Source organism: Salvelinus namaycush, chromosome 11, assembly GCF_016432855.1.
Source record: "Salvelinus namaycush isolate Seneca chromosome 11, SaNama_1.0, whole genome shotgun sequence".
NCBI lineage: Eukaryota > Metazoa > Chordata > Actinopteri > Salmoniformes > Salmonidae > Salvelinus > Salvelinus namaycush.
In genome coordinates, this window is record NC_052317.1 from 38,278,002 (window position 1) to 38,305,580 (window position 27,579).

Genomic DNA, 27,579 nt, shown 5'->3' on the forward strand with positions numbered 1-27,579 from the left:
ATGTTGTTAACCTCAAGTTAGGTGTGTCTGTGTAGATGTTGGAAGGTGGGAGTGTGTATGCCTAGTATAGTAGGTTGTATCATGGGAAAGGATGGACTACTGGACTAGAGCCACAAACAGTACGTGTGAAGGATTGTCCATGTTAGTTAACTGTTACTCATTATTTCAGTGCCCAGATCACCACGGTCTCATTCCTCTCCCTCTCTCCCCTAGGGTATTCTGTCGTTCCTGAGTGCTCCTCTGATTGGTGCGCTATCAGATGTATGGGGTAGGAAGTCCTTCCTGCTGCTAACGGTCTTCTTCACCTGCGCCCCCATCCCCCTCATGAAGATCAGCCCATGGTGAGAACACGCGCACACACACTACATCACTATGGGCTGTGATTGTGCAGAGCCAGATGAATATTTAATTTTTTTAAGCATGGTTAACTTCAAGTGTGTAGAGACATAAAGGTGTTTTAAAGATGCACTATGCAGAAATCGCGCCGCCATTTCCTGGTTGCTACAATTCTAATAGTTCTAATTTCAGTTTGTGACAAGCAAGTAACGTAAACTCACCCCATTCCGTACAAATGTGTGCAACCGCAACATTCAAACGAGGCTACAAAGAAAACGAATGGGACTGTAGCGACTGTGTTGACTTCAAAATCTGGGGTGTGAACTACGTTTCTATTCAAGCGTTGATCGACATGGTAATGGCTCTATAATATTGGAGAAAGGTAGAGAACTGACCCTCCGTTACATCGTGGCGTGTCATGTCGTAACGTACAGCACGCATAAAGCAACTATTTCTGTCTTACAATCTCTCTCCACCAGGTGTAGCACTTCTCTCATCCTTTAAAAACAAGAAATGGACAGTGACTGGGGTAAGGGGGGGATACCTAGTCATTTTTTGTGTCATCCTTGCATGCGATCATCATTCTCAAAGCCGCTGTTTACTTCTTCTAAGATCACTTTAGCACCGCCCTAAAAACCTGACTCAAATTCGACACAAACCTTCAAATAGGTATGTAATCACACATTATATAAACTCTTTATAGTGTTTTATTTACATTTTAGAGGCGATAAGGTGAGAAGTTGGACAGATCGAGTGAAAAAAAGCCATTTTCCCACACGACATCTCTCCTTCTCACTATCACGCATTAGTTTCGCTTCCCCACCCGCCATTTGTACAAAGACCCGACGGGGCTCATTGCCTTCTTGAATCATGTAGAAACGGGCAGCGTGCGGGTCATGTAATTGATTCTGTTGGAGAAATTATGCTTTACAATGGTATTGACATTACAGTTGATCTGGAAGTATTACGTTTTTGGGGCGCTAAAATAACGTCAATTGTACAGACCAAGGCGATGTACAAAAGTGAGTGAGTTTACGTTATAGTATAGGGCCTTCAAACTCAACTCTGGACATCGAAGCCAGTTCCACTGCATTTTTGTTCATTGTTTCCCTCTAATTAGGAACTGATTTAGACCTGGGACACCAGGTGTGTGTGTGCAGTTAATTATCAGGTAGAACAGAACCAGCAGCCTCCGGACCTCATAGGATAAGAGTTGAGTACCCCTGGTGTAGAGAATCATTGTACCATCCAAAACCGCTGTGAAATACATTTTCATAACCAAAACAACTGTATTTTCACCCGTTTGAAGCTGGTGTACAAAACCGAAAGTAAAAGACGCGTGAACGGGAAGCATAGAAACAGCGCACATAGACCAGATCTACCACTTCTTAGACTTGCTTTCAATGTGACTGACAGATCTATAACACACACTTCTATGTGCATTGGGTCGGGTCATCCAAGAAGTTACATATTGCAGCTTTAAGTTCAAGAGTAGATTAAGCAACTGCCCCCGTATCGCTGCCCCCGTATCGCTGCCCCCGTATCGGTCGCTTCCATGTGGTTCAACAGGACCTCCACTGTAGTGGTATCCACAGTCACAATAGAGCAATACAGACTTGCTAACATATCACCTGACTCATCTCTTCTCCTCCCTCCAATCACCTCCTTCCCGTCCTCTCTTCAGGTGGTACTTTGCAGTCATTTCCATGTCTGGTGTGTTTGCCGTCACCTTCTCTGTGATCTTTGCGTATGTGGCGGACATCACGGCAGAACACGAGAGGAGCACAGCCTACGGATTGGTGAGGAGGGAAACTAAATAACAACCTAGATGGACATCCTATCAGTGTTATTTTTGCTGTTTTATATATATGCGACTAGAAGGCCAGCATCCCGGAGTCGCCTCTTCACTGTTGGCGTTGAGACTGGTGTTTTGTGGGGTCTATTTAATGAAGCTGACAGTTGAGGACTTGTGAGCCGTCTGTTTCTCAAACTTGACACTCTAATGTACTTGTCCTCTTGCTCAGTTGTGCACCGGGGCCTCCCACTCTTTCTATTCTGGTTAGAGCCAGTTTGCGCTGTTCTCTTAAGGGAGTAGTACACAGCGTTGTATGAGATCTTCAGTTTCTTGGTAATTTCTTGCATGGAATAGCCTTCATTTCTCTGAACAAGAATAGACTGACGAGTTTCAGAAGAAAGTTCTTTGTTTCTAGCCATTCTGAGCTTGTAATCGAACCCACAAATGCTGATGCTCCAGATACTCAACTAGTATATAGAAGGCCAGTTTTTTTTTTATTGCTTCTTTAATCAGGACAACAGTTTTCAGCTGTGCTAACTTAATTGCAAAAGGGTTTTCTAATGATCATTTGGCATTTTCAAAATGATAAACTTGGATTAGCTAACACGATATGCCATTGGAACACAGGAGTGATGGTTGCTGATAATGAGCCTCTATACGCCTATTTAGATATTCCATAAAAAAATCTGCTGTTTCCAGCTACAATAGCCATTTACAACATTAACAATGTCTGCACTGTATTTCTGATCAATTGATGTTATTTTAATGGACAATTTCTTTTGCTTTTCTTTAAAAAACAAGGACGTTTCTAGGTGACCCCAAACTTTTGAATAATATACACTCCTGATTTAAGAATGACTCCAGTTCTCCTTCTCAGTTCTCCCTCTTCTCCTGTCCTCCCCTCTACCATTCTCTCTCCCCCCCCCCCCCCCCACCCTTCAGGTGTCCGCTACCTTTGCAGCCAGCCTAGTGACGAGCCCGGCCATTGGAGCGTACCTGTCGGAGACGTACGGTGACACCCTGGTAGTGATCCTGGCTACGGCCATCGCCCTGCTGGACATCATTTTCATCCTGGTGGTTGTCCCCGAGTCGTTGCCTGAGAAGATGAGACCAGCCTCCTGGGGAGCACCCATCTCCTGGGAGCAGGCTGACCCCTTCGCTGTGAGTACTATACTATATAGTATACTACCTCCTAGGAGCAGGCTGACCCCTTCCCCTTCACATAATTTTCATTAGGAATGTAGTACAGTAAAAGTTGTCAAATATTAATAGTAAAGTCCAGATACCCCCAAAAATTACATACATAAGGGACATCTGAGACGGGAGCCGTATGGTCGGTGAAGAAAGTCCCATTGCAAATGTACGGTCCCTTACCTGACGTCCGGCGACGTCGCAGAAAATCGCGGACGGCGTCGGGCCGGGGGCGGCGGAGAGCTCTTTCAGGAAGTCACCCAAAAAAAACGTCTCGGACTTTCGGTTTCCGTTTTATAAAAATGACACATTTTTGACTTTTTTCCGCATTCTCGAAAATTCCCACAAGGGGGAAAATAAATCATATTGCAAGCGCACGTGGCAAACGAGCGCGGCCTTTTCTCCTAAACTGAAAATATTTCGAAGACGAAACTCGGCGAGCGTAGGTTTGGAGTAATGGGCAGTTGGCCCCGAACGAGATGGCGTCGAGACCTCGGCGCTTTTTGAGTTATGGTCATTTTTCTGGGATTAAAGGGTTAAAACGCAAGTAGGGTGCTAATTTGACCGCTTCATGTCAAAGTACATAAGCATACGGTGTCAGGAAAAAAAGAACCAGCCATTTATCTATCGTAATTTAAGAGAAATCGTACATTGACCGTTTGGTGATGTTCACAAAGAGGATTTTTTTTTTCAAAAAATTCACAGATCCAGTTGCAGTGTGTTCAGACGAACATTTTTAAAGTGAGTCTCGAAGCTCTGCGAGAATCCTGTGATTTTATGTGATTTTATGAAATAAAACACACTCATTTAACCCTCTTTAAATAAGTCAGTTCTTAACATAAAGACTTAAAACTCAATATTATATAAGAGCCTACCCCGAGGAGGGTATGTGTCCACTTTCAGCTTCCTATGTCAACTGGAAGTACCTTAAAATGGTGCCATAGGGTCAGGTTTGAAGGGTAATAAGGTCAGATCTTTTCAAAACTTCACTTGTGTGATTAGACAACCCTCATGAACTGTAATCAGTCATTTTTCCCAACAGATGTCAAAGAAAAGCTCTCTCACACAAACACACACACACAAAAAGGAAGGATGGAGTGAAAAAGTACGGTGCTTAAAGACACACAAAGCCTGCAATGGCATTACTATTATCTCCAGGCCGTGCCGAGTTCAACGAGATGCCCCGCTTGACCGTAGCTCGCTCGGTCTGAGCGCAGCGACCGTTACAAGAAGACGGACACGAATGACCCTTTGACCTCAATGTCAATTTTATTTGCTTTTGGGAGACAGAGAGAGAACCGTTAAGGTTAGAAGCACAATTTGACCTCAGGAATGTTCTTAAGGTCCTCCCGATCTGTGCAAGCCTAACCTTGACCTTGTGGCATTAACCCTTGACAGTTAAAAGAAGGTGTTTACATCAAACAGTTTACAATGACATGTCTCCCCATTGGAATGCATTGACTGCACCTCTAAATTCAACCTGAAGCCTATGTGGGTTATGAATGTCTTATGAACCTGTCTTTGATGACAGTCCATCAGGCCACCATGAGGTCTACCTGTGTCGATTCTAAGCTTCCTGGAGCAACCGGAAGTGGTTAAAATCACCCTAAAAGTGTTTGCAATACCCAACCTGCAGTTTGAGAGAAATAGTGCATTCAGCCCTATGTAAATCAGTCAATTTTTAACATACAGACTTAAAACTCAGGATTCTGTAACAGCATACTCCAGTGAGTAAATGTGTTTACTTTCAGCTTCCTGTGCCAACCGGAAGTGCCATAATTGGTGTCAAATGGGCTGTTTTGAAGGGTTAAAAATGTCAAATCTTTCCAAAACTTCATATTTGTGATTAGGCAACCCTCCTGAACTGTAAATCAGTCATTAGTCCCATCAGATTTCAAAGAAAATTTTACACACCCACACAGAAATGATGGAGGGACACACTGAGGGGCTAAGAGGCAGACAGTGCATGTAGTAGTTACTTTTGTTTGAACTTTTAAAGAACCGTCAGACCTAGAGTTCTGAAACTTTGGAAACCTGTTCTAGACCTCAGGTTGATTGTGCACGGTGAGTTATGTGGCTCTAGAAGGTTCTCAGACCGATAAACAGCCTCGTGTATTTGCAATGTTTTCAATTCATTTTAAGCTCAACGAAACTGACGACATTTAGAAAAGTCCCAGAGTCTCAAGACTAGGTGCATTGAAACCGGCTCGGCTCATAGAGACAGACCCCAACATGTCTGTTTGATTGCTCATTCAAGGACCCCGTAGCAAGGCAATGAAAAAAGTGGATTTTCAGCACCAATTAAGGTATTGCTCGGGCACCGAATGACCTATCGAGCCGAAACTTGGGATTCGAGGTCGCCTCACATAGGGCTAAACATAATGTGAGAACTGGACCCGCAGCTAGAACATAACTACGTATTATTTGTTTTATTATGGTTTAAATGGAAGGCGCTGTGAATTTTGGGCCTGCTCTGAAATATGTTATAGTTGGCTTCTAAAGGAGTTGGAAAAAGTGAATTTGGTGTCAGATGGTATCAGTTTGGTGTCTGAAAATATCCAATTGACTGATGGACACTGACTTGCTAGTTGACTTTTGTGCATTTGCAATATGTTTCAACGGGAGGGTACCATCACCAAAATCGACATGATGAAATTTCACGTAACGAGCGATGGAGAGGAACCACTATCACTGCCCGGCCATCCTGAGGTCATCAGGACGTTGACTTTTGTATTTCTAAAGTATTTAAAGAATGCACGTTACATTTGCAATATGATTCAACATCACATCATATTGCAAATCTAACGTGCATTTGCAATGTGCTTCAACAGTGAAAAACATCACATCATATTGCAAATGTAACGTACATTCTCTTAAATACTTTAGAAATGCAAAAGTGAACGGCCTGATGACCTCAGGATGGCCGGGCAGTGATAGTGGTTCCTCTCCATCGCTCGTTGTGTTAAATTTCATCATGTCGCTTTTTGTGATGGTACCCCCCTGTTGAAACATATTGCAAATGCACAAAAGTCAACTAGCAAGTCGGTGTCCATCAGTCAATTAGACATATTTAGACACCAAACTGATACCATCTGACACCAAACTCACTGTTGGTGAGTTTTTTGTATTTCTAAAGTATTTAAATAATGCACGTTACATTTGCAATATGATGTGTTGAATCATATTGCAAATGTAACAGTGTGTGTTATGTTTGCAATATGATTCAACAGTGTGTTATGTTTGCAATATGATGTGATGTTTTTCACTGTTGAATCATATGCAAATGTAATGTGCATTCTTTAAATAAACCCTATGTGGGTTATGAATGTCTTATGAACCTGTCTTCAATGACAATCCATCAAGCCACTATGAGGTCTACCTGTGTTGATTCTAAGCTTCCTGGAGCAACCGGAAGTGATAAAATCACCCTAAAAGTGTTTTGCCATACCCAACCAGCAGTTTGTGATATATAGTGCATTCAACCCTGTGTAAATCAGTCAGTTCTTAACGTATAGACTTAAAACTCAGGATTCTGTAAAAGCATACCCCGATCAGGATAGGTATTTACTTATAGCTTCCTGTGCCAACCGGAAGTGCCTTAAAATGGGGTCATAGGTGCTGTTTCAAAGGGTTAAAAAAGTCAGATCTTTCCAAAACTTTAAGTGTGTGATTAGGCAACCCTCATGAAGTGTAAATCAGTCATTTCTCTAAACAGATGTCAAAGAAAAGCTCACACACACACACACACAGACACACACAGCAAGGATGGAATGAAAAAGTATGGTGCTTAAAGACACACAGAGCCTTAAATGCTTTTAGGGGGGATCCAGACTTCCATACCCGCTCTGGGAGCACTATACTACGGGCAAAAATAAATGGGTGCTGGCCTGAGTGATTTATGGAGGTTTTCAAAAAAAGTCAAAAAATATTCTGTTTTGGGTTATCACGCACGATTTTCAATACAGTTTTAAATGCTTCATTTTGGCCTTTTAAAAAAAAAATGTTATTTTCGACTATGAAGGGGGTGATACGTTTTTTCCAAATTTGACATTTTTGACTTTTGACTTCCTATGAAATCACATTCCAAATGCACAAAACATATTTCTTAAGTACAAATAAAAATGTCAAAAAAATTATGTTAATAAAATTTGACAAGTATTTTCATACAGTTCTTACACATGTGTAATTGACATAAAACTCGAAAGAATTTCGAAAAACGGTCCAGAAAGCACTTTTTTAAGGGGGTGATAAGTTTTTGCCAAAACTTTCAAAATCTCAATTTTACTCTTGGGTCTTGACTTGCGTTACAAAAGGCCTATGAAAAATTTAGATAGAACACACTCGCCCACTATAGGAATTTTGGAGTGTTACACAGCTCATTTGCAGCATGGCATTTGCCATCAACTTTGGATGAAACACCGCCAGAAATAGTGTATTTGTCCATCGTGTATATGCTGCGCCCGGTGCCAATAACTTGCCATGTTATTTTGTACAATTGGGGGGGGACTTCCCTTACTTAAGTAATACTTTTACTTTGGTACTGTACACCACTGCAATGTTGTCATTAGCTAGCAAAGTTAGTCTAAAATAGCTAGCAATGCTATCTCAAATCTCTCCTCAATATAAGCTAGATAGCCAACTGCATCTAAAGTCAATCTCGCGACATCAAAATGATGACAAGGTTTTCCTACTAATTATTTGCATTCTTTAGAATTGTCATTGTGTTTTCAAGCTATGGTAATGCTCTTTGGATGGAATCGTCATCAGCGCCTAATGAGGATGCATTGAGTAGACTGCTCAGTTGGGCATCAGTAATAAAACGACCATTCAAGACAATATTGGTGCGGCTATGAATTATGTAATTTTGCTGAATTACCGTTCTGCCTGAGGGGAGCCTCCAACTCTAAGGAACAGGACAACCGATCTGTGTTTGACAACAAAATGTATCTGAATGTAATTTATTTTATGTCCCCTCTCCAGTCTCTGCGGAAGGTGGGCCAGGATTCCACGGTGCTTCTCATCTGCATCACAGTGTTCCTGTCTTACCTACCTGAGGCCGGACAATACTCCAGCTTCTTCCTCTATCTCAGACAGGTACTGACAACACCTAGACACACCCCCTCCAGGGTTCTCCAACTGGCGGCCCGCGTGTGATTTTTATTTGGCCCCTAGAGTTTTCTGAGCAATAAAAAAAAACATTTTTTATTTTTTTTTACTTGATCAGGTTTTACACAGACAACAAAACAAACTGTACCACACAGACGGAGTCCTGGGAGTTAAGTAAAAATACACAACAAATTATAGAAAAATTTGCAGTTGTAAAATAAAAAGACAGCAGTAAGATTTATATGGCATTTATGGGAGGTTTTCTACATATGACCATAATGGTGACTATATTTTCCAGAACTTCTCAGTATTCTCATGCAGGTCAAAAGTTAGCTTTTTTTCTGGGGGTATAATAGCAGGAGCCTGAAAGCCACATCCTCGCAGACAGTATTTCAGGTGTGGACATCAACAGCAAAATAAATATTTTAACAAGATAGACAAGAGTATTAAACAGATGTTCAGAAGAGTCAGGATCAAATACAATGTTAGTCAAAATAAAGAAGTTATAGGTTTGGTGAAAGAGCATATTGTCTAAGATCTTCTGAATCTGTAAATGAACCTCCTCCCATTAAGACTGGATTCTGTTACAGTCCCAAAATACATGCGCAAAGGTGCCAGTATCTGGTTGACATTTTGAAACGAATGAAGGCAAACCGGTGTAAACTAGGTTCTATGAAATAATTTAGCTTATAGAGGTGGTTTTGGGGCAAGACCCTTTCACAGATAGCAGTCCAGTCCTCATCACCAAATGCACTCAATGTTTCTCTTCCAAAATATGTCTCAATATGTCAGATTAAATCCCTCCGAGCAGTACAATTTGAAATGTTTTTTTTCAACCACAGTAATTTGAAAACATAGTTTACCCACTTTAATTAGGCAAGTCGGTTAAGAAAAAATTCTTATTTACAATGACAGCCTAGGTACAGTGGGTTAACTGCCTTGTTCAGGGGCAGAGCGACAGTTTTTTTTTTTACCTTGTCAGCTCGGGGATTCGATCTTGCAACCTTTCGGTTATAAGTTACGCTCTAAACACTAGGCTACCTGCCGCCCTGCCCGATTTAAGGGCAATCGGTGACCAGAGTGATAAATGGTCTGGATTTTCTAAGTATCTCCTTGCATTTTTCCAAACTGAGTGTATTACATACTATAAAATGGTCAGATAAGGCCTGCATTATGGATTATGGCCCATGGATGACATGCTGTAGATTCCATCCCAATCCGAAGTGAGTCACGTCTGTCTAGGCACCAACAAGTGATTGATGTGAGCAGGCCAATGATATAGTAGAGCCCTCTCAAGTCCTTAGGCTTAATTAGTTTGGTTAATTTGATTCTAGGTTTCTTATTTATTCCAGATATATTTAGAGATACTGGCCTTTAAAAAATAAAATAAAAAACACTTTTGGGAAGATTTGAGGGTATTTTCATCCATATTGGGTGAACCATTTAGACATTTCAGAACATTTTGTACTTTAGTCCCACCCCATTTTAGGGGACCAAAAGTATTGGGACAAATTCATTTGTGTATTAAAGTAGTCAAAAGTTTAGTATTTGATCCCATATTCATAGCACACAATGACTACGTCAAGCTTGTGACTCTACACATTTGTTGGATGCAGTTGCTGTTTTTTTTGGTGGTTTCAGATTATATTGTGCCCAATAGATATGAATGGTAAATAATGTATTGTCATTTTGGAGTCACCTTTATTGTCAATAAGAAATAGAATATGTTTCTAAACACTTGTAAACTAATGTGGATGCTACCATGATTACAGATAATCCTGAATCGTGATGAGTGAGAAAGAGTAGAAGATCATAACCCCAAAACATGTGAATCCTCTCACCATTACAATAACAGAGGAGGTTATCATTTTTGCGGGGGGTATAATGTTTGTGAGTCTAACTTTCTCACTCATAATTATTCACGATTCATTTAGGATGATCTGTAATCATGGTAAGATCCGCATCAAACCAACTCCTAGCTTCAACCCCTAACATCTAGCCTCAACCCCTATTTTGGTGGGTAGATTCAGTGATGCATCAGCACATTTATAGTGGAGAGAAGTCCATTCTTCCCACGCAGGAAAGTTCAGAGTACAAAAATAATACAATGTGGTCTGCTTCATATATGTGAATTCACTGGCTGTGGGGAGTTCCAATGGCAGGCCTCTGAACAAACTCCTTAGAATGTGGCCAAGTAGGGCTACTGTTTTTATAGTGTCAACAACATGGTCTGGTATGTCCCCAGTTAACTACAGTTAGCGAACTAGTCAGCCAGCAGGGCTCAGCACTGCGACCCCAAACTCTCGCATATGTCACACTGCCCTTTGACAAGGCAGTGTGACACCAGTTTATTTATTTATTGCTCGTAGGTTGCCAGTGAAATATATGTAGCTGGTTGCATTCGTTTTTGTTCACAATTTTACTTTTTTGTTTTTTATTCAAACAGCAATGGGTACTCAAGCCAGGTATTCAAAAAGTTTGGTTCGAAGTGTTGGTTGAGTCTTTGATATTCCCAATCCAGTCGTGCTGTTTTGAATGAACATCTCTAAAGGCTTTCCCAAATAAATGTTGACTGCAAAGTAGGCCAACCTGGCAGAATTATATCGTGATCATTTGTATTAATCGGATGGCATTTGTTTTGCAAACTCTGCTATCACATGTAGCCTAAATTGTACAGTGCTAGCCAATCACAATGGTCATTTGCTAGGCGCATAATTGAGTTAAAGGGCAACCACACCATCTGTGTTGTATTGTTCCCAGACCTGAAAGTAGTCTCCTGAAGCATTGTTGTGAACTTAGAACTTACATTTTTTTGTAATTATTTTTTTTGTGTGTGAATACATGGGTAAAAAATAGGATGACTCGGAAACCTGGAAAAATAAAACTGTGAAAAGGAGTTTACCAAAAGATAAAACTGATTTTATAGGGCCCTACAACTGTAGTGACTGTTCAAAATAACTAACAATAAAACCCTCTTCGAGATTGAGCAAAGGTTTTATTTTAATCCCTCCAAACAATCAATGTGTAAGATGGTGCCGACAGACATGGCAGCTCTGCTTCTAGCTCCTAAGCAACTTTGCAGTATTTTGTTGTGTTATTTCTTACAAAAAACATTCTGGGCTAGTAATGTGTTAATACATACAGCTGGAAATAACTTTTGGATATCAGTGGTGGTAACTCACCAGCACTACGACAAGGAATTCTCCCGATACTCCGACGGCCCTCAATGAACTACACTGGACTTCATGCAAACTGGAAACCACATCTCCTGAGGCCACATTTATTGTAGCTGACAATTTTAATAAAGCAAATATGGGGGAAAAGCTACGGAAGTTTTATCAACACATTGACTGTAGTACTCTCTTATGAAAAACACTAAACCACTGCTACTCACCTTTTTCGAGATGCCTACAAGGCCTCCCCCGCCCTCCCTTTGGCAAGTCAGATCACGACTTGCTCCGCCCTTCCTATAGGCAGAAACTCGAACAGGAAGTACCTGTGCTAAGGACTATTCAACGCTGGTCTGACCAATCAGAATCCACGCCTCAAGATTGTTTTGATCACGCTGACTGGGATATGTTCCAGGTAGTCTCTGAGAATAACATTGATGAATACACGGACATGGTGACTGAGTTCATCAGGAAGTATATAGGGGATGTTGTTCCCACTGTGACTATTAAAACCTACCCAAACCAGAAACCGTGGCTAGATGGCAGCATTCGTGCCAAACTGAAAGCATTTAACCATGGCAAGGTGACTGGGAATATGGCAGAATACAAACAGTGTAGTTATTCATTCCGTAAGGCAATCAAACAGGCAAAACAAAATGGAGTCGCAAAATAACGGCTCCGAGACGTATGTGGCGGGGTCTACAGACCATCACAGATTACAAATGGAAAACGATCTATGTCGCGTGGTTTAGCTTGCTCCCAGACAAGCTAAACCACTTCGCCCGCTTTGAGGATAACACAGTGCCACCGACGCGGCCCGCTCCCAAGGACTGTGGGCTCTCGTTTTCCGTGGCCCACGTGAGTAAGACATTTAAATGCGTTAACCCCCGCAAGACTGCCGGCCCAGATGGCATTCCTAGTCGCGTCCTCAGACCAGCTGGCTGGAGTGTTTACAGACATATTCAATCTCTCCCTATCGCAGTCTGCTGACCCCACTTGCTTCAAGATGTCCACCATTGTTCCTGTACCCAAGAAAGCAAAGGTAAATGACTATCGCCCCGTAGCACTCACTTCTGTCATCATGAAGTGCTTTGAGAGGCTAGTTAAGGATCATATCACCTCTACCTTACCTGACACCCTAGACCCACTTCCATTTCCAGTTCACCCACGACTGCGTGGCCACGCACGTCTCCAACTTGAAGACGACACAACAGTAGTAGGCCTGATTACCAACCATGATGAGACGGCTTACAGGGAGGAGGGGAGGGTCCTGGTGGAGTGTTGCCAGGAAAATAACCTCTCCCTCAATGTCAACAAAATGAAGGAGCTGGACTTCAGGAAACAGCAGGCTCCTGCACATTTGTGGCCTGCTGGAGGTCATTTGCAGGGCTCTGGCAGTGCTCCTCCTTGCACAAAGGCGGAGGTACCGGTCCTGCTGCTGGGTTGTTGCCCTCCTACGGCCTCCTCCACGTCTCCTGATGTACTGGCCTGTCTCCTGGTAGCGCCTCCATGCTCTGGACACTACGCTGACAGACACAGCAAACCTTCTTGCCACAGCTCGCATTGATTTGCCATCCTGGATGAGCTGCACTACCTGAGCCACTTGTGTGGGTTGTAGACTCCGTCTCATGCTACCACTAGAGTGAGAGCACCGCCAGCATTCAAAAGTGACCAAAACATCAGCCAGGAAGCATAGGAACTGAGAAGTGGTCTGTGGTCACCACCTGCAGAATCACTCCTTAATTGGGGGTGTCTTGCTAATTGCCTATAATTTCCGCCTTTTGTCTATTCCATTTGCACAACAGCATGTGAAATTTATTGTCAATCAGTGTTGCTTCCTAAGTGGACAGTTTGATTTCACAGAAGTGTGATTGACTTGGTGTTACATTGTGTTGTTTAAGTGTTCCCTTTATTTTTTTGAGCAGTATATATATATATATATACATAGGATAGATCATACATCAATTACTAATCATGTCATGAAAAGTCCCTGGTGGACTAATCCGATATGACGGCTAGTTACACAAAGGAAAGGGGTTGGGTTTGAATGAAAGAGCGGGAAGACTGAGGGACAAAGGGATTGGGTCTATCGGACCTTGAGAAGCTATGCTACCGTAAATACAATCTTATGCATTCTAATAACCGCCCCTTCAGAAAAGGAAAATGCAAGATATTTACTCTGAGCTGCTCTTCGATAAATGGGTTGAGTATGGAAGACTGGTTTGCCCAGCAGAGATCGCCATTGTCCTTTTGAAGAATCTTTCTGATCGTAGTGTTGTAGAGCGGATACGTTAAAGTACCCTGTCGATCTTAGGAGGTTGTCTGTCCTTTCCTAGGCCACGTACGTTTACAGCTGCAGCTGATAACTCTACGTCTCGGATGTATCACTTCTTCTTTAGTGAATAATAGTTCAAAGTTCATACCAAGTTGCCATAATCAGCTCGTGCTGTATTCTGGCTGGTCTAGTCGGAATTCATCGTCACCTCCACGTGATCTGGTCTCATGTAAATTTCGTTAGAGTAGTTGTTCAACCATACACAACCACAGCTCACGCTGGGGTTTGCTTGGTCTAACGTGAATTGGGTCACGGGGGCTTTTATACTGGGGAAGAGAAGGGCGTGTTTCATCCCTCTCTAACCAATGTCTGTTCACTTGGGTGTGGCCACTGAGTGAGCATAAGTTTACTTATGAAAACAATTCTCTCATTTAGAAGTTAAAATCACATTTCATCTTCTCACAAATAGTTTCATATTTAAACATTTAAATTGCACAATAATTCCATGTGAATCTGATAAATTGTATCTTGAAGTCTACACATTCTAGTTATCTCATATCAGATATGTCCCAGACACCAACTGATCTGACATCAAATTCTTTAAGTACCAACGGACACTTTCAACTGGTTGAGAAAGGGAAATATTGTTCCATTCCCCAACCTTGTGATGTTACCATACTTTCTCTGTGGTAACACAGGGCTTTCCAAGAGTCCATTCTGTAGAGTGGAGAGAAAAGGGGGAAAGGTTATTTATGGGGGGGTCATAAACCTCACCCAACAGGGCAATGTCATGACAAGAGGGTGGTGCGGTCTGCCCAACGCATCACGGGGAGCACACTCTCTGCCCTCCAGAACACCTACAGCACCCGATGTCAAAGGAAGGCCGAAAAGATCATCAAGGACATCAACCACCCGAGCCACGGCCTGTTCACCCCGCTATCATTCAGAAAGTGAGGTCAGTACAGGTGCATCACAGCTGGGACAGAGAGACTGAACAGCTTCTGTCTCAAGGCCATCGGACAGTTAGCCATCACCAACCAGCTACCACCCAGTTACTCAACCCTGCACCTGAAAAACAGCTTCTATCTCAAGGCCATTAGACTGTTATATAGAGCTCACTAGCTGGCTACCACCTGGTTACTCAAGACTGCACCTTCGAGGCTGCTACCCTTTTGTACATAGACATGGAATCACTGGTCACTTTAATAACATTTACATACTGTTTTACTAATTTCATATGTGTATACTGTATTCAATTCTACTGTATTCTAGTCAATGCCACTCCGACATGGCTCGTCCTAATATTTATATATTTGTTAATTCCATTCTTTTACTTTTAGATTTGTTAATTGTTGTGAATTGTTAGATACTACTGCACTGTTGGAGCTAGGAAAGCAAGCATTTCACTACACCCGCAATAACATCTACTAAATGTGTGTGACCAATAAGATTTGATTTGTAAATATGATATCGTCAAGTTAAAATGTTATTTGTGTATGGAGTACAGGAGGCTGCTAAGGGGAGGACTGCTCATAATAATGGATGGAATGGTATTGAAACACCTGCATTGCTTGCTGTTTGGGGTTTTAGGCTGGGTTTGTGTACAGCACTTTGATATATCAGCTGATGTAAGCAGGGCTTTATAAATACATTTGATTTGACTTGTTTGATACCATCCTGTTAATTCCATTCCAACCATGACTATGAGCCCTGTCCTCTCCAATTAAGGGTCCACCAGCCACCTGTCGTATTGCTCAGTCCATAAATTTAAAGATGACATTTAAGTGATGCACGCATCAGCCACTTTCCTGGATGATTTTCATTCTGGCCAGTAGCTTTGGCCCAGTGTACACCTGGCAACCGTGTCAGTGTGCACTGCGCCCGGCCCGCCACAGGTGTCGCTAGTACGCGATGGGACAAGGACATCCCTGCTGGCCAAACCCTCCCCTAACCCGGACAACGCTTTACCAATTGTGCGCCGCCCCATGGGTCTCCCGGGTCGCGTCCAGGCTGCGACAGAGCTTGGACTCGAACCCAGAATCTCTAGTGGCACAGCCAGCATTGCTATGCAGTGCCTTAGACCACTGCTCCACTCGGGAGGCCCCGCTCCGGGCAAATTTACCTGAGTGTCAAGCCCTGCAAGGGCCTACATATTTTAAAGATGGCTAGTCATTTGTTAGCCTGGTTCTGTATGGAATACAGGTACATTATGGGACAAGTCAATATCATAAAAAATGTGTGCAGCCAAATGTGCTGCTGCAATCAACTGAAATAGTTGGTAAAGTTAGTCTAGACTCCTGGGCCAGTCTGATTCTCTCTCTCACATTGTGTCCAGAATGGCACCCTAATTCCCTACATAGTGCACTACTTTTGACCAGGGCCCATAGTGCACTACTTTTGACCAGAACACTATGTAGGGAATTAGGGTGCCATGTGGGACATAAACCACTGACTGACTGACAAATTAGATCCACTACCAGTAAACACTGAAAAGGCCCTTTTTTGTGTTTTATTGAAGGACTACAGTAGTTAACAAAACACCAGTCACAGCCTCTCTCTGGTATGTTCAATGTTGTGAGGAGGAGTGTGAAGAATGTGGAGAGAATTCTTCTGGAGAGACTTGTCATATAATTATCTGTTGTTGTTTGTCTGCTGAATGTGTTATGACAGTTGGAATTCAATTCGAGTCGTTGTTTGCAAACTAGTATCACGGCCCACATAGAAATATTTATTTTTGTGAAAACTGGAAGCATCTCCCAGTGAGGGGGGAGTTTTAGCCCTTTCCCTGAATCCAAAATGAACACTGCCTAGGAGGTAGGGATTCAGGGTCTGTGTATGTGAGCCTTTTGTCCGTCTACGCTAACATGTACACTACCTTCAGAAAGTATTCACACCCCTTCACTTATTCCTATGTTGTGTTACAGCCTGAATTTAAAATCGTTTAAATTGAGATGTTTGTGTCACTGGCTTACAAACTACCCAATCATGTCAAACGTGGAATTATGTTTTTAGAAAAATGTCCAAAAATGAAAAGCTGAAACATCTGGAGTCAATAAGTCCAGTATTCAATAAGTATCCAACCCATTCCTTATGGCAAGCCTAAATAAATACGTTCAGGAGGAAAACAATGTGCTTAACAAGTTACAGGTTGCATGGACTTACTGTGTGCAGAAGTGTTGAACATGATTTTTTGAAAGACTACCTCATCTCTGTACATATACAATTATCTGTAAAGTCCCTCATTCGAACAGTGAATTTCAAACCGATTCAACCACAAAGACCAGGGAGGTTTTCAAATGTCTCACAAGGAAGGGAACCTATTGGTAGATGGGTAACATTTTTATAATATCCCTTTGAGCATGGTGAAGTTATTAATTACACTTTGGATGGTGTATCAATACACCCAGTCACTACAAAGATACAGGTGTCCTTCCTAACTCAGTTGCCGGAGAGGAATGAAGGAAACTGTTCAGGGATTTCACCATGAGGCCAATGGTGACTTTAAAACAGTTAAGTGTTTAATGGCTGTGATAGGAGAAACCTGAGGATGCATCAACAACATTGTAGTTACTCCACAATACTAACCTAAATGACAGAGTGAAAAGAAGGAAGCCTGTACAGAGTACAAATATTGCTAAAATATGTATCCTGTTTGCAACAAGGCAATAAAGTAAAACTGCAAAAAATTGTGGGAAAGAAATAAACGTTGTCTTGAATATGAAGTGTTATGTTTGGGGCAATCCAATACAACACATCACTGAATACCACTCTTTGTGTTTTCAAGCTAGTGGTGGCTGCATCATGTTATGAGTATGCTTGTAATCTTTAAGGACTGGGGAGTTTCAGGATAAAAAAGAAACAGAATGGAGTTAAGCAAAATCCTAGAGGAAAAACTGTTTCAGTCTGCTTTCCACCAGACACTGGGAGATGAATTCACCTTTCAGAAGGAAAATAACCTTAAACACAAGACCATATATATATATATCACACACTGATGTTGCTTACCAAGACGACATTGAATGTTCTTGAGTGGCCTAGTTATAGTTTTGACTTAAATCGTCTTGAAAAATCTATGGCAAGACTTAAATGGCTGTCTAGCAATGATCAACAACCAACTTGACAGAGCTTGAAGAATTTTTAAAAAGAATAATATGCAAATATTGTACAATCCAGGTGTGCAAGGCTCTTGGTGTTTTCACACTTGGTCGCTTTCAGAGAATGTTGTGAACTCAGTGCGGTTCGCTTAAGTCTTTGTGCAGTGTGAACACTCCAAAGGAACTCGAGCCCCTGAATCAAACCGAACTGAGACCGAGAGCTGGTCCGAGTTCAGTTCGCTTGATTCCGGGACCCGGTTCCCTTTTTTTAGGGCGATGTGAACACCAAGCTCCCAATGTTCTCGTCATTTTTTTCTTCACCACACACTAGACTACTGCAACACCGTTTTTCCCCTGCCAATACCCCTCACATTGGTGCCACAAAACAGAGATGATGTGCATGTTTGCAGAGAAACGTGTGTTGTTTTTGAACATTGATTAGCGTTTGTCAAGGATGCCATTACAAAATATGTGTAGAGGTTTGTACTGACACAATGTTCAGATTATTTGTTTGCAATATGTGATCTATAGGCAAAGCGCTTCATAAGCTGTTTATTGATTGTGGGGTTTGTATAGTGTAGATTTAGTCACAACACAGGGCACAAAATCAACGTCAGCTCTTAAAGGGGCAGTAGCCTATAATGTTTGGGGGGGGTGGGGGAATTACAGCATTATTTAATCTTCAGTATTCTTCTGCTATTTATTCTATTACCAATAATATTTACATGTTAATATTATATTCTGATTTTAATTGTCATCTTTCCAAGGTGCATTATGTAGAAATCGCTCCGTCATTTCCTGGTTGCAAAACATCTAATGTTTCGCATAGTTTCAGTTTGTGACAAAACAAGGCAATATAGTGTAGAGAATCATTGTACCATTTAAATCGCTGTGAAATATATTTTCCATAACCAAAAATATTGTGTGTTCAGCTGTTTTGAAGCTGGTGTACAAAACCAAATGTAAAAGATGCAAAAATGAAACGGAAGCATAGAAATGGCGCACATAGAACAGATCTACTGCTTCTTGGACTTGCTTTCAGTGAGTGACTGATCTGTAACTCACATTTCTGTGTATTTGCTCAGGTCACCCAAAAAGTTACGCATTGCAGATTTAACTAAATGCAATCTATTAGCTTCCGAAATGTAAGTACACTGTATCTAGCTGTCCGATAACACGTTGTGATGGAATTGTTTGTCCTCACTTTATTAAAACCCAGAGTGCATTGAGTGAATGTTCCAAAAGTAGCAATGTCATTGCAAAGTGGACTGAGGCCACAAAATAGGTGAAGTGAACTGGCAAAAGAGTATAGTCCTCATTTGAAAGGGCAGTGTGAATACAAAGAGAACAGAGTTCTTTCCAAGTTATTTTGCTTTTACCCCAGAGTATGCTTTAAAGAGGACTGAGATCGGTTCTTTTTAAAGAGGACTATATGTTAAAACACCCTTAGACTTACCCAGGAAGACTCAGTTGTAACTGCTGCCAAAGGTGATTCTAACATGTTGACTCAGGTGTGAATAATTGTCGATTTGATTTCTGTATTTCATTTTCAATAAATGCCTAAGCATGTTTTCATTTTGTCATTATGGGGGTATTGTGTGAATTCAAGCTGTAAAATAACCCTTGGACCTATTTCACATTGTTATGAATACCCCCCCAGGTCTCTCTAACCTGTATTCCCCCCCCCCCCCCCCCCCCCCCCCCCAGGTACAAAGGTTCAGTTCAGAGACTGTAGCTGCCTTCATAGCTGTGGTGGGCATTCTCTCCATTGTTGCTCAGGTTGGTGACTTTTGACACTCGTTGTGTTTTTTAAAATACTTTTAGTATTGATATTCTGCCTCGCAATAGGTCCCAGAGACAGAGTTGACATATCTGTACTGATTGGCTGATTTTTGTTGGACTACCTGCTATGTTCCCTTTGTCAGACGATGGTTCTGGGGATTCTGATGCGCTCCATAGGGAATAAGAACACTATCCTACTGGGCCTGGGCTTCCAGATTCTACAGCTGGCCTGGTACGGCTTCGGATCACAACCATGGTCAGTACCAACTACCTACTATCGAATATACGAACCCTGGTATGGCTTCAGATCACAACCATGGTCAGTACCAACTACCTACTATCGAATATACGAACCCTGGTATGGCTTCGGATCACAACCATGGTCAGTACCAACTACCTACTATCGAATATACGAACCCTGGTATGGCTTCGGATCACAACCATGGTCAGTACCAACTACCTACTATCGAATATACGAACCCTGGTATGGCTTCGGATCACAACCATGGTCAGTACCAACTACCTACTATCGAATATATGAACCCTGGTATGGCTTCGGATCACAACCATGGTCAGTACCAACTACCTAGTATCGAATATACGAACCCTGGTATGGCTTCGGATCACAACCATGGTCAGTACCAACTACCTACTATCGAATATACGAACCATGGTATGGCTTCAGATCACAACCATGGTCCTTACTAACTACCTTTAATATACTATCACTAACCCTGACCTCCACCCTGACCCTAACATACTGGTCACAACTAACCCTGACCTTCACCCTGACCCTGACATACTGGTCACAACTAACCCTGACCCTAACATACTGGTCACTCAACCCCTTTTAAGCACAACTTTTTGTGGAACAGGGGGACTGAGGGGACAAGGTAGAGAAAGTAGTCCTGATGCTCTGTGTTAGTGGTTAGGCACCGGGAGAGAAAGTAGTCCTGATGCTCTGTGTTAGTGGTTAGGCACCGGGAGAGAAAGTAGTCCTGATACAGTCCTGATGCTCTGTGTTAGTGGTTAGACCCCGGGAGAGAAAGTAGTCCCGATACAGTCCTGATGCTCTGTTTTTGTTGTCTTATGGTGGTTACTGTTAGTTTTGGCTGCAGTGAAGAAAAGTTGAATACAGGCCAGTTTAGTCCTTGCTCTGATATCTCTGTGAGGAGGATTTCCCTGTTTCTGACCCCTGACTATATGACTTGTCAGTACACTCTGGTCTGTTGCCTGCTTCCTCTCTGGAGTGTGAAAATACTTTAAAGATTCACCTCAAATGAAAAGTAACTTTTTCTATAGTGATGTTATGGCGCGAGCGGAGGTTCAGGCGGTGCGGTGTGAGCGGAGGTTCAGGCGGTGCGGTGTGAGCGGAGGTTCAGGCGGTGCGGTGTGAGCGGAGGTTCAGGCGGTGCGGTGTGAGCGGAGGTTCAGGCGGTGCGGTGTGAGCGGAGGTTCAGGCGGTGCGGTGTGAGCGGAGGTTCAGGCGGTGCGGTGTGAGCGGCGGTGCGGTGTGAGCGGCGGTTCAGGCGGTGCGGTGTGAGCGGCGGTTCAGGCGGTGCGGTGTGAGCGGCGGTTCAGGCGGTGCGGTGTGAGCGGCGGTTCAGGCGGTGCGCTCGCGGGGTGTGCGCGCGCGCATAGGGTGGTGGGTAGATTTTGTCATTGACAGGTAAGACTGTCTATTTCAGCAGCCACATTGACACACAGTGTTTTGGACAAGGGGAAAAAAGTTCACCCAAAAGTTCATCCACGTGTAGATGTTGGTTGAATTGACCAGAAAAGCTACTAAAGTGTTTCTTTGCCAGCTGCATCGTTTTGGTCACACGCTAGGTTGTTTTTCAATGTTACTTCGAGTTTGCAACTTTCTGCCACTAGGAAGACGTTAAGTCAGATTTTTTTCATCATAGACAAGCGAATGCCCAAGTTACCACGGTAACGGCCCGTCCATTAAATTAAGAGTCACCCGTTTTTAATTTTATATTGTTTTTTGTGCATCTCTGGTTGATGTTCTACCGATTTTTATATATATTTTATTTTTATATATATTTTATTTATTTTTTCTTCTTCCCGGGGTCATTTCATGTTTTTATGTGAGCTATTGCTGTTCCAGCAGGAAGAAATGTCCGGTATGACGTAGCATTGCGATAACGCCGCTCTCACTACACTGGAAGTTAATAGGAATACGACTTTAAGAACGCAGAAGAAGGATCATACATGTCAGATTTCAATACTGGAGGTTGGCTTCTCTCCAATGAGACATTGATCATATTTTTTTTGTATATTCCTACCTGTAAGTGTTTTTATTTAACAGAGGGTCTAACACATTTCTCCTATTTGTCTGCCTCTTCAGTCCAGGGTGCATTGCATGGTAACCGTTGTAAATGTCAGACCACACTCTGTGAGGCACATCGATCTGCAGGTTGAACAAGTACAGTAGTGTCTAGTTTGAGAAACGGATGCCTCACAAGTCCTCAAGTTTCATTAAATAGAACCCGCAAAACACCAGTCTCAACGTCAACAGTGAAGAGGCGACTCCAGGATGCTGGCCTTCTAGGCAGAGATCTTCTGTCCAGTGTCTGTGTGCTTTTGCCCATCTTAATGTTTAATTTTTATTGGCCAGTCTGAGATATGGCTTTTTCTTTGCAACTCTGCCTAGAAGGCCAGCGTCCCGGAGTCGCCTCTTCACTGTTGACGTTGAGACTGGTGTTTTGCGGGTACTATTTAATGAAGCTGCCAGTTGAGGTCTTGTGAGGCGTCTGTTTCTCAAAGTAGACACTCTAATGTACTTGTCCTCTTGCTCAGTTGTGCACCGGTGCTTCCCACTCTTTCTATTCTGGTTAGAGCCAGTTTGCGCTGTTCTGTGAACGGAGTAGTACACAGCGTTGTATCAGATCTTCAGTTTCTTGGCAATTTCTTGCATGGAATAGCCTTCATTTCTCAGATCAAGAATAGACTGATGAGTTTCAGAAGAAAGTAGTTTGTTTCTGGCCATTTTGAGCCTGTAATCGAACCTACAGATGCTCATGCTCCAGATACTCAACTAGTCTAAAGAAGGCCAGTTGTATTGCTTCTTTAATCAGCACAACAGTTTTCAGCTGCGCTAACTTAATTGCAAAAGGGTTTCTAATGATCAATTAGCCTTTTTAAAATGATCAACTTGGATTAGCTAACACAACGTGTCATTGGAACACAGGAGTGATGGTTGCTGATGACGGTCATTTGTTCTACTGTCTGAAAAGGTACAGAACTGATGCAGCACTTTTTTTAAATTGTAAAGTTCTCAATTGTCTCTATGGACATGTTACTGTAGCTGTGTTCTATGTCTGTAAAGGGTTGCGGTAGAAGTTTAAGTTAAAATGCCCTCAAAGCCGGTGTTTGGAGGATTCGTCTCGGGCCGCAAAACCATGCCAATATATCCTCCAAACATCGGTTTCGAGGGCATTATCACTTTTATAACAGGTTACCAACGTATTCAAATAATGTTTTACATTACATTGCCATAATATTTTCATAAACATTATTTTGATGGATTTATTCATACGATTTCATCCTTCCGCGAGATATTGTCCCGACGCACATTTTAGGTTGGTATCCAAGCCGGCTGGTCGTTCGTTCTATTGGTTCGGTTGCCAGACGTGGCGCAGTCGTTCAGTTTTTTTTGTTCTGTATTTATGGACACAACCCAGTCGTTCATTCTAAATGTTCCATTGTCATACTGGCTCACATTGCCATAAGTTCTTATTCCTTGCTTGCTAGCTAGCCAACTGCGGCTAACTTATTCACGTCAGCCAGTGCAGCCAGAATAACAACAAAGTAGCTACATTTGTGTTTTTTTAAGCAGTTTCTAGTGACATTCATTTGGATACATTCATAACAATGAGCTAATGAAGCGCGATTTTACCTGGCATAGAAAATGTACTCTCTTATGACTCTGTTGTTCTGAGGAACTAGCCAACAACTGAAGCTGCAATGACGTTTTAGTTTAATTTTACCTGTTTTCTATTGACATTTCTTTGTATATATCCATAAAAATTATGCCGGCTGATTCATGATTTCGACTGGCTAAGAAACGCTGCCTGCCTGTCTTTCTTCCCAACTCCTGAAACTTTCATTACTATTGGACAGCTGGAGATTGAATTTGAATATTAAAACGATGTTGCAAATGTCAGAGGCAGACCGCAAGGTTTCTACAAATCTCCGCTGTTGAAAACCAAATGCTACTCTAAAAGCAATGGGAGATAATGTCTAGATGCTTTTTATAGTGGAGATCAAGTTTATAAATTGCCTGGCTGGGCTGATGACAGTGGATTGCGCAGTGAGATGGAACAGAGTAAATAGGCATTTCGAAGTCATAGCTTTAGCCGGTGGTAACTTGTGGAATAGACACCGGCTGGAATGCGGTTTTAACCAATCACCATCCAGGATTAGACCCACTAGTTGTATACAACTTAATTGCCCAGCCCTAGCGGTCATACATATGTAATAGGACCATTATTCTGCATTGTGAACTGATAAATGGCTGTTTTTTTAAATGTCAAGCAAAATGTTTCACATCCCCTAGTGTGTAGCTACGTTTGCTAGCTAGCTACCCAGCACATAGAGAGCATTGCATTGTGGGTTTTGTAGTAGACTTGAGCTGCAACAGATATCCACAAACGATATCCATATGTTGCTACCAACCTTGTGATAACGACAAATGTAAAAATGTATTCACGAGAAATATACACTGTAAATGATAGGATTTAGTATTTTTCTTTTTAAATGGGCAGCTGAACATTTTTGTCTCACCTAATGATTGAGCATGGATCGCGCATAACTTTTATTCATTAACCTTTAGTCATTTCTTATCATTAAAACACACATACTTTAATGCTTCTAGATTTCTACTTATGAACACATCATCTAGGGGCCTCCTGAGTGGCGCAGTGGTCTAAGGCACTGCATCACATTGCTAGCTGTTCCACTAGAGTTTCTGGGTTCGAGTCCAGGCTCTGTCGCAGCTGGCCGCGAGCGGGAGACCCACGGGGCGGCCCACAATTTTCCCAGCGTCGTCCAGGGTTTGGCCGGCAGGGACGTCCTTGTCCCATCGCACACTAGCAACTCCTGTGGTGGGCCGGGCGCAGTGCTCCCTGACACGGTCGCCAGTGTTTCCACCGACACATTGGTGCGGCTGGCTTCCGGGTTAAGTGGGCATTGTGTCAAGAAGCAGTGTGGCTTGGTTGGGTTCTGTTTCGGAGGACGCATGGCTCTCGACTTTCGCCTCTCCCGAGTCCGTACTGGAGTTGCAGGGATGAGGGAAGACTGTAACTACCAATTGGACACCACAACATTTTTTGCGAAAAAAATCTGCTCGTTGTCAGCTTAGAGCTCTGAACTAGGGTAATACATTAGCCCTATCACTCATTTTGTGGCAGGGAAGGGACTTTGTTGATTAGTGATGTTCAGTTGTAGAACTGTTCATCTGGTTTTACTATTGTATCTAAATTATTTATTTTAACATGCATTGGTTAAAAGACCCAGGTCCCTAAATTAAGCAGGTCCTTAAATTAAGCAATATACCCCATTTACTTCACACTAGTAATACATGCTCATTCGTTATATTTTTTGGGGTGTAATAATGGCAGAAAATATTTTGGCTGATTTTAAAAACAATCAGTGGCTGGACGATTTCTTTTAAATGTACCTGGTGGACTAAAGTTAATTTCCCACCGTGTGTGTGTGTGATGACTGCTACCTGACCCAAGCCCGACAGACGCCAACATTATACATCGGGATTAGGGCTGGGTAGGGCCTGTTTTTCATCAATATCTAGGTTACGGGTAGGGCCTGGTTTTCTCATCAATATCTAGGTTACGGGTAGGGCCTGGTTTTCGCATCAATATCTAGGTTACGGGCAGGACTCTATCACTAAATTGATCAGTAACATTTTGAAGCTGAGCCATTTGCACGTGCTCTGCTGCACAGTACAGTCATATCTGACTAAAATCACAACATGGTGTCAGAAGTGCTTCAACCTCGTCAGATATAAAACAGGAGAAATTATTTCACAGAAAATAATGCTCCTTGAGTTTTGTCAGTTGAGTGATTTTAAAAATAGCTAACAATGTCTCTTCATTGAGCAGGCCAAGTGGAGCCGTTGCTATGGCTACTCACAGACCCAGAGCCGCCATTAGCAAAGTGCATGCAGGGCGAGCTGCCTGCGCACAGGGAGCGAGTGACAGACCTAGAGAGCACCTAATGGATTTACTAACAGAGGAAGTGGTTTCGGGCCGGGCTTTAAATTTAGCAGAAACAATCAGGCCTGGGTATGGTAGAGCCTGAATGTCACGGGGCATGGGTAGGGCTCGGTCTTTAAAATTCAACTCTTGTGCAGGGCTCTAGTGTGTGTGTGTGTAACGATGTGTGTGTGTTGTCTCTCTCCGATCAGGATGATGTGGGCAGCAGGAGCGGTAGCAGCCATGTCTAGCATCACGTTCCCAGCCGTCAGTGCCATCGTGTCCCGCAACGCAGACCCCGACCAGCAGGGTAAGCTAATGCTACCAAAAACTGTATTAGCCTCAATATGAGACTGCCCAATCATAAATAAACCCCCTCTTTCTCAGATCTGAAGTTTTATTCCAGATCATGTACAATGCTTAGTCTCAAACTTGCTCTCAAGATTGCAACATTACATATTCAAGACCATTGTAGTGAATATGTCAGTTATATAGGGAAACGCAGTAGCGGAAAGTTGGGCTGGGCAATATGCCCCAAATATCATATTGCAACATTTTTGACAGTATTTGACTATATATATATATATATTTATTATTTTTTTTATTTTTTAATAATAATAAAAGTTCTATGTTTTCTGAGTAGTTCGTGGAAACGCATAAATTATAAGTGATTTCAATGAGGCTTGCTCTCTTCTGATTTTGTTTTATACTGTTCAATATAAAACTTCAACCAAATTTTTCATTATCAGAATTATTATTTTCCTCTGAACATGTTTCTATCCAACTTTTTTTTATGCGGGTAAAGTACATGTCAGATAAAGAAATGTCACGACAGGCCTGATGGAAACAGCAAATTTGTCTGTAAACTTTCCAAATGCTGACAAAACAAAACACGCTAGACAAAATGGTATCTTTTTTTGTGTGGGTAAAAGGTATTATGAGAGGTGGAAACACCTTTACGCACACATGTTGATAACCATCATATCGAAGTAAACTTGGAGTGACACGATATGTTGTGTGGTCCTTCCTCGACTTGGAAGATGTACCGTTTATACCGCATACGGGGGTATTTCCAAATACCAATGGTATGATTTTCAATACCGTAACACAAATTAATGTCTGTATATGTTTTGGGGTGCTATGCCACTAGTTACAACTCACAGGCAGTGGTGGAAAAAGTACCCAACAATCATACTTGCGTAAAAGTAAAGATACCTTATTGGAAAATGACTCAAGTAAAAGTCACCCAGTAAAATTCTACATGAGTAAAAGTATTTGGTTTAAAATATACAGAAGTATCAAAAGTAAATTTAGAAATTAATTTCAAATTCCTTATATTAAACAAACCAGATGGCACTCCAACATTGAGATATCATTTACAAAAAAAGCATGTGTGTTTAGTGAGTCTACCAGATCAGAGGCTAGAAGGGATGACCAGGGATGTTCTCTGTTTAGTGAGTCTACCAGATCAGAGGCAATATGGATGACCAGGGATGTTCTCTGTTTAGTGAGTCTACCAGATCAGAGGCTAGAAGGGATGACCAGGGATGTTCTCTGTTTAGTGAGTCTACCAGATCAGAGGCTAGAAGGGATGACCAGGGATGTTCTCTGTTTA

At 42.2% G+C, this 27,579-nt stretch overlaps 1 protein-coding gene across 1 annotated transcript in view; it reads left to right on the forward strand.

Annotated features, from left to right (window-relative positions):
- The window catches only part of LOC120056143 (hippocampus abundant transcript 1 protein-like), a 63,077-nt gene that overhangs the window by 15,310 nt on the left and 20,188 nt on the right, over positions 1-27,579 (forward strand). The window contains exons 4-10 of the mRNA XM_039004346.1: positions 214-341; positions 2,021-2,135; positions 3,074-3,292; positions 8,303-8,416; positions 19,675-19,746; positions 19,893-20,005; positions 26,177-26,274. Coding sequence (XP_038860274.1) covers positions 214-341; positions 2,021-2,135; positions 3,074-3,292; positions 8,303-8,416; positions 19,675-19,746; positions 19,893-20,005; positions 26,177-26,274 — 859 coding nt within the window. The remainder of the gene's footprint in view (positions 1-213; positions 342-2,020; positions 2,136-3,073; positions 3,293-8,302; positions 8,417-19,674; positions 19,747-19,892; positions 20,006-26,176; positions 26,275-27,579) is intronic.